The 8196-nt window shown below is 38.3% G+C and overlaps 1 protein-coding gene across 1 annotated transcript; it reads right to left on the minus strand.

Annotated features, from left to right (window-relative positions):
• Positions 1-6763: 6763 nt before the first annotated feature.
• On the minus strand, positions 6764-7258 carry LOC107461131 (uncharacterized). The gene has a single exon (XM_016079596.1). The coding sequence runs from the start codon at positions 7256-7258 to the stop codon at positions 6764-6766; it is 495 nt and encodes a 164-aa protein (XP_015935082.1).
• Positions 7259-8196: the final 938 nt, after the last annotated feature.

Raw genomic sequence — 8196 nt, forward strand, 5'->3', positions numbered from 1 at the left:
ACAAGTTAAATGTGGATTGCATTTGAAAACTTTGATAGCTTTTAGGAGCTGGCTTATTGTAGCATTTCCTAAATCAAGAAAATAGCTTGACCTTTTTTGTCTGGTAAATATAGGCTATATTATCAAAATTCAAAATGGCCCTCCTATATCTATACCGTTAATATGACAGAATATTTTCATTTCTACCAAAAATTGAAGTAGATGGGATGAGTGTGTCCTCCCCTAACTAATTAAATGAATGAATGGGCCAATTGATTGATCAAGAGTCAATACATCGAGTATCAACCCAATAAATGAATCATAGATAGATTGTAATTGTATGCACCTTTTTCGTTTTGTTTCTTGATATCCAAATTGTTTAACAAATCATATGATGTAAAATTTTATGAAGCTGGGTAGGCGATCGGATTTATATATATTTTTTCTTTTTTATTTCCTTCCCTCATTTGTCGAGTTGTGTCATTTAACCATAAGCTAAACGTGGACTCGAGCATCTTCATTCTTCTCATATATGTCAAGGATCATATAATTTTCATAGATTTTGACCTAACTAACAAATAATGTTTCTTTTTTTTTTTATTTTGTGGAAGTCTCTGATATGGATAGGGCAAAATATCCATAGGTATGGATGCACATGTGTGTGTCTCCAGCTTGTGATGCGTGTGAATGAAGAGGGCCTGCGCATTTAGTTCTCGCATCTTGTAATGTACATGTTTGGTTTAGCGTCGTTTTGAGTTTCTTAAAAGCAGATTTGATTTTGTACTCAAACTCATATTTACAAAAAAGCAAAAAGTTGGAGTTTGTGCATTCAGTTATTAGCGTTCAACTATTAACTTTAAAATTATATATCTTTTTTTAATCAAGTCTATTCTTTCTTTATATATGTTATTGTTTTGTAAGCGGATCTGGTGTTCTATTGTATTTTTGTGAAACTGCAATGTGTCAAGCCTTTTTATTATAGAGATTTAATTTAAACTATTGGAAGGGCCAAGACGTAAGAAGTTATAGTTATTGTGCGCACATTGGAGTAAAGAGTATGGAAGACATTCAATAGGTCCAACAATTGAGCTCTGCTAGAGGAGTATAAATTTCTTCTTTCTCCATTGGTGTTTGGCGGCAAGAGACAAGGTTAGCCACAGTTGAAGTCGAGGCCAGCCGAGCCAATGCTGTTGTGGGGCCTTAATTGGGTATAGGCGGTTGGGTTGATTGGGCCAGTGAAGGATGGACCTTGTAGGGAGAGTCGGTTGTTGAATGGACTGTGTAGGTAAATTCTTAAGCAGATGGGTTTGGGTCTGTAGCTGAAAAATGTGGGCCTTTGTCAAACCAAAGAAAACCAAAAAAAGAGTTGTTAACTGAATGGTAAAATGTTAATTTTCTTTGATAATTTAAATTATGATTTAGATTGTGAATGTGTATGCTAAAAAGTTGGTCAGTACTATTTTTTTGTATGGTTATTTTTATGTACATCTTTAATTATTAACCACCCGATGGTGTAGAACGTAATTTAATCGAAAAAGAATAACTCTATTTCATGCAAATGCCTAAGTCTTTGTTTCTGTATTTTGACAAAGGAAGTTGAATATTATGGATGTAATTGATTTAGCGTTTGAATTAAAAATTACACGTTCAATTGTGTAGCAAATCTAAATTTATTGTTTGCCTTAGTTTTTTATTTGTAAACACAAACGTGGTTGTATGCGTTATACTCTCACTTAATCGAAGCCAAAAATCGTAGCGCGTTCAATAATAATAGTTGGAAAAGTGAAATAAAAAATCTATTTTATTTCTGTGAATTTTGTCCTTCATCCTTATGTGATGTATAGTATTGTCTTTTTGTTGTGGACTTTTTAGTAGTCGCATATTATATTAAATTTTCAATATTTTTACTAATATAAATTTTTGTATGAAAATATTTTTTTGTTATTTTTTATTTGATTATGTATAATTTTTATTTGGTTTTGTATAAATTTTATTTTGAGTTCTTGAATTAAAGTGTATTTTGTTTATCGTTCTTAAATTTTTATGATATGAATTATTGAATCCATCAAAAAGACCAAATTAAATAAAAAGTAAAGTACTAAAAAATGAGTACCGAACAAAAAAAGATTAAAAGAGTATTAAATTTAAGGACATAAGTTTAAGTTTTTTTAAGAGAAAACTATAGTGAAAAGAGAGTTTTCACCTGAAAAAATATAGTATGTAATGATTTTGGCCTATAATGTACTATAATTGGTTTTGATCTTTTATTCGCTAAGAAAGGGAAGATAAAATTTAGGTAACGTTGATACGATACGGGTTTGGTTAGTTTCATTTTATAAGTTAGACACCATGTTAATGATTTTTTGTTTATTAGTTTACGAGTAAGCAAATCGTTGACACTTCTTTTGGATTCTATGACCAAGCAGGAAGATGGGAAGTAGTGGATAGTTTGCGGCCCTTTAGGGCTTACCTGGTTACAGAATCACATGTTTTTGTACAATGGTTTGCTCGAAAATGAAAGTAAAGACTAGTGAAGAAGGCATAAGTAATAAGAGAGAGTATGGTTAAAATGGTACTGATAAGAAAGTTGGAACATGTGTGATGCATGATGGATGCAAAGTTACCAGCTAGCGGCCACGTCGACTAGTCGATCTGGCACGGGAACCCCTACCTCGGCTTCCCTCCCCCTGCGAGTAAAACCTCTCTTCAAGGGCGTCATTGCAGTCGGTGAGATGCTTGACCCTAGCTTCCAAAGTGGTAATTTGTCTTGCAACGTCTATGTATTTGGCCCTCCATTTGTCGACAATGTCATAGTTATAATCGTGAACGTAGGTATCCATCACAGAATAGAGTTGTTAGATGCAAAGGCGAGCAACGTCCTCCCAACTTATAGCCGGATCGCCTAGCCGTGATCAACGGCTCATAGGATGGTGGGGAACGGTAGAGACGATGTGACGATAGCATCTGCGTCCATCATGGTATGTCTGCATTAGGCACCTGTAAATGTGGTTCGGTATGTCAAGCTTGTCGCAAGCTTTATCGAGCCAGGATCTGATCCCGGTGTGTATTAGAGGATCCTTAAGCGACTTGTCCGGAACAACTGCATGACATGTGTAGAGGAGGAGGCACTAGGTTATACATTAACGAGAAAAACAAGAAATAACATGTGCCTGGATTTGTGTATATTGATGATAAAATAGCAATGCACTACTTACGTCTCGTTGGTTGTGGGTTGACCATCTCCTCTTGATGGTACCTAGCCCGTAGGGCTCTCAAGGCGTTCTTTTCTTTTTCACGGCAATCATCTGGCTGTATGTGGTCCGGCGCCTCGCCATCGGCAATGCGCTTGTTCCCAACATCCATGTTCCCTCCTCCGAAGTAGACCAGCCATGTGTCCAAAGCCTCTTCTAGAGTATCGTGCCTCTGCCAGCTGTAGTACTGGTGCTCATGTGTTTGTTCAAGGAAGTTTTCACGGGAGGTGTATATCCCAGGCACCCATCCTTGGTAGACACAGTAATAATATGGTGAAATTCTATCCTCCATGTTTGAGTAGCTTGTGGTGGTTTGGGTGGTGTGGAGTGGCATATGCGATGTGGGTTATATACGCGTTTGGAGTGGATGAATGAGTTGGTCAAAGTGCCAAAGTTGACAGAGGACTGAAATGGGTGCAACGCTGAGTCTGGCATGTACAGCTTTGCAGCGGAATCTGATTCCCCTATCGCCATGTTGAAACAGTTGAATGATTAGACTAAAGGACATTGAGTTTTAGGAAGTATTCGTTGGAGGGCCTTGCACTTGAACGAGGAAGGGTTAAGTTGTTTATGACGTGGCCTGATTTTGAATGAGAGCATGATTAATAGGGAATGTCGTAGTAAGGATTAGCAAGGAGTTGTTGAAGTATGAAATGGCATTGCTTTAAGATCATGGGGGCAGCAGTTAGGTTGTTGCAGCTTGCTCATTAAAGAGGACATAGGGTCGTGTCTCCTCAGAGGAGTAATTAATGGTTGTATTATGGCTTTCGGATGACATGGTGACATTGATTTTGTAAAGACATTCGTTAAGGGGAGAGATGGTGCGATCTGATATATTTTGTACTAATTAATTGGATATAAAAGCGTGAACGTGAGCTTTCCTTTCCCGGCAGTAAGCGACAAAAAATAAGGTAGGTTGCATTTAGTTTTCACCGAATTTGAATGGTTAAAATTAACTTTAGCACAAGGTGATTTGTGAATAAGAAAGCCCAAATTAAATTAGCAGGAATTTAAGCGGTATTCCCAACTTTATGCACATGTCGTGTGCTGTGTGAAGGAATGGTATTCTTGAGAAATGGAAAGCATGTGGTCGGACCATCAAGGAGATATGATTGAATGATAACTCTGAGATTACAGTATAGTAGACTACTCAACTATTCTATATCTCATGCAGAAGGATTGATGCCAAGTACAAATTAAAAAATAGGCGTTCATAATTTAGAAGGGAAATAGTGAAAGAAAATCTTATGAAATTGATTTATGGATTTGAATATCGGATTATGGAGAAGACAATGCAATATGAAAGTGTTACCTGTGGGAGTGTTGGAGCAATGCCAGTGGAGAGTTGCCTTTAGTTGCTTTAGTTGCTGCAGTCATTAATTAATTGGAATAAATAAAATTAATAGGGTCATTAGATAACTTTTGTTATAATAATGTTATTAATATTTATAAATTAAAAATAATTTAATATTATAAGTTAACAATATACAGAAATAAAATTTAATAATTTGGTAAATAAGCAAAATAATAATTACTATATGGTTTAAGCTTAAAGTAAATATCAATTACACACAACGTAAACGAATAATATAGTTAAACTCAACAATTACCGGCAGCACCATATCGCATTTGCAGAGAAGTATATTTCGTATCGACACCTCCTAATTGGTTTTCTACAGCCACTAGAGCGGAGTCTGGATGTTACATTGGTTGCAGCAAGAAGGCACCATATCGAGAAAGATAAACTCACCCATGGTAGGCGCCACCTCTGTAGACTTTCTTGAGAGTCGTAAAATGTTAGTTACGCATCATGGGTTTTACTTGTCTCACTTTGATGTCGTCTTGTTTCTTTCAGGTAGACAGTGATTTCGTGAGGATGAAAATTGCTATAAACATAGTACGGTCCGAGATGAATGAGGTAGGGGATACATTGACGTTATGGCCGAAAGTCTTTAGAGCTCATTGGTTGGCCCTACTGTCTCAGTACCCTGACGGCCATGGCATTGCTGGCGAGAAGTTTCGTGTCTTTGAAATCGGAAATGTCTTGCCAGCCTTATAAACCCTCCCACTTTTTTACCGTTACAGCTTTTGTGTTCAAATCCACGTGCTATCGTGAAATATTTGTCTAGACACGTGGATTTTGTAACGGAACTACATTCAAATAGTCCATTTGCTGCTGTGAAATATTTGTTAGTGCATGTGGATTATCCAATGTCATTTAGGTGACCATCATGGCATGCCCTTGACTAGTTGATATAAGGTTGGGTTGAAGGGTATATGATAGTAACGTAGTAATAAAGTCACATTTTGGTTCCATGGATTATTAGCATGTAGCATCACAAATTTCTTTTGGCACGTGTCCTCCTGGTAATTAGGTGGAATACTAATGTAATATGCCTTATTTCATTTGAGATACAATGTATACATCCATCAACATGGACGGTTGATGTGTTTATGTTACAAAATATATATTTAGTCAAATATTTGAGGCTGCTGCTGAAATGCCGTCTGCATTAGTAACTTTATTGTTCCTAACATGGTTACTAACATTCTCGGATTGAAACAATGACGTATTGTGATATGCACCGTGCGGTTAAACATATCACCAATGCGAGATCTGACACAGAAACTTTTATGTAACACATCTTGAAGGATCTATACTTGCTCATTATTAGGAGATTTATAACATCAATCTGCAGCAAGACTATGATTATAACTTTCATTCGTGCGTCCATGCTTTTTCATTCTTGACTAGCCACAGGTTTTGCGATCAAAATAACAATTCAGCTAAGCTAATAAGATACAGTACTTTATTTTGGTCTATACTAATAAGTAGTTATTTCTTCAAGTCTAGTGTGTTGTATCAGATTAAATAATAAGTCGTTAATTACTATAGAATAATGTGCGATAATTCATCAATAACTATCATACACAACAATTAGGTAACTCTAAAATCAACAACCACACTACACAACAAGCAAATTCAGCAACAATATAGACCAGTGTCTAATGGACCCTAACAAACCACTGCTAACAATATACACCACAAGCAACTTCAGCAATAACGTGTCCAACGTACGGTTCCCGTATACAACCTTGCTCCTTTGACTCAACGATCATATGATACTTTCTAACATGGGTGGGAAGTCAACTGTCTTAGTGGGATTAAATTCGATTGTACCACCTCCCTGATCCTGTTTATAATTAACAAACCACATCAACTTGATAACCATATTTATGTATCAACAAACATATACGCATAAAATTAACTACCATCAACTATTATCACTTGTTAAGTACCGAAAAAAACACAAAATGAAATTGACACACCATAGAATCAAAGTGGGAAAAAAATACAGAATGGTTCCAGCATGAATTTTGAAGTCAAAATAAACCACAATAACCACCCTATTTACATGTGCGGGTGAAGTTTGCTTTTCCTGAGTTGACACCTCCAAGTTACCGGGCATTGTTGGGGGTCCGGCATTTGGGCATCGAGTTCGCCTATGGCTTACACAGCCACACGTGCTGCATCATCGCCGCTTTACCCCCCACATGCCCACCGGGTCGTTGCTGCGTCCTGTCCCTTTTGTCCTAACACCAATTGGATCCTTCACCAACTCCTCCTGCCCGGCAATGTTACTTGTCTCCGCACCATGGGACTCAAGCATGCTCCTTTCTTCCAACAAATGCATGTCCCGAACAACCTTTTCAACATAATGCCTAAGGTCCTCCTCTCTAACACATGCAACTTTGGCAAAACGTTTGCAGTGCTGGAGGAATGCACCAACCTGACTTCGGTACAGCGCAACCGCATCACCAGCTCGGCAACTCAGGCTTTCCTGAGCAGCATCATCCTTTGCCCATTTCGACCATCGCTTCAGGACAAGGCTCTTCGGCAACGACTCCATATCAAACCTTACCAGTACTGCTAGAATGTGCACACAGGGCAGTCCGAACGACTCCATCCTGAGACAACTACATCTAAATGAATTATTCGCGGCTAGATGGTGTACGTTCCACCGCATTTGGATTTGCGATACTTCTGTGTCATATATATGCAACCCTCTTCACGCTCTATGTATTCCAATATAGTCACCCTAACGCACCTCTTAAGACACTCACAATATCTTGAAAAAATTTCCCTCGTAAAACTCATCGCACCAGACTTCTCAAGCTCTGGGAACTCTGTCTGAAGGACTGAGATCCCATACGATGATCAAAAATTGAGCTCCTCCTCATTGTCTCTTAGGAAATCAACATAACGCTGAAAATTCGTTACAAACTCAAGTATGTCGTATCTTCTTTCCACAAACCTCCCTAGATTTGTGTGGAGTGACTCACATTGAGAGGTTATTCTAATACCAGCAAAGAACCTGCCGCGTATGTACGCCGTGGCCCACAAGGACTTCTTCTCGTAAATATCCTTTACCCACGCTACTTCCCTTACGCCGCACTCCTCCATCATCGCTTCCCAATGTTTCTCAAACTCCTCTACCTCCAAGTCAGCCAGCATACAGTGCCTAAACAAGGTCATGAACTGAGGTTTATAGACGTTCGATGTTGCATTTTTCAATAGATGCCAAGCACATAGGCGATGATGGGCACCTGGAAATACCTCCTGAAGAGATAACCTCATCGATCGGTCACCGTCTGTTATCACCCCAGTGGGAGCTTTGCCCTTCATACATTGCAAGAAGGTTCGTTCGCAATACCCAAACATATGATGTCTGTGACTCGCACGAGACCATTGCAGTTGCAAACACGCAAGTTTGGTTGTGGTGATTAACTCCAGAAAAGATAATCACTGGGAGATTGTACTTGTTCCTCCCATAAGTGGCATCAAAGGCCAAAACGTCCCCAAAATGTTATAGTCATCCTGGCTACGACCATCACTCCAAAAGATATCACACATGTTTTGCCCTGGACCGACCTCATACCTCCAGAAAATTTTTTCATCTGCACG

Source organism: Arachis duranensis, chromosome 8, assembly GCF_000817695.3.
Source record: "Arachis duranensis cultivar V14167 chromosome 8, aradu.V14167.gnm2.J7QH, whole genome shotgun sequence".
Lineage (NCBI taxonomy): Eukaryota > Viridiplantae > Streptophyta > Magnoliopsida > Fabales > Fabaceae > Arachis > Arachis duranensis.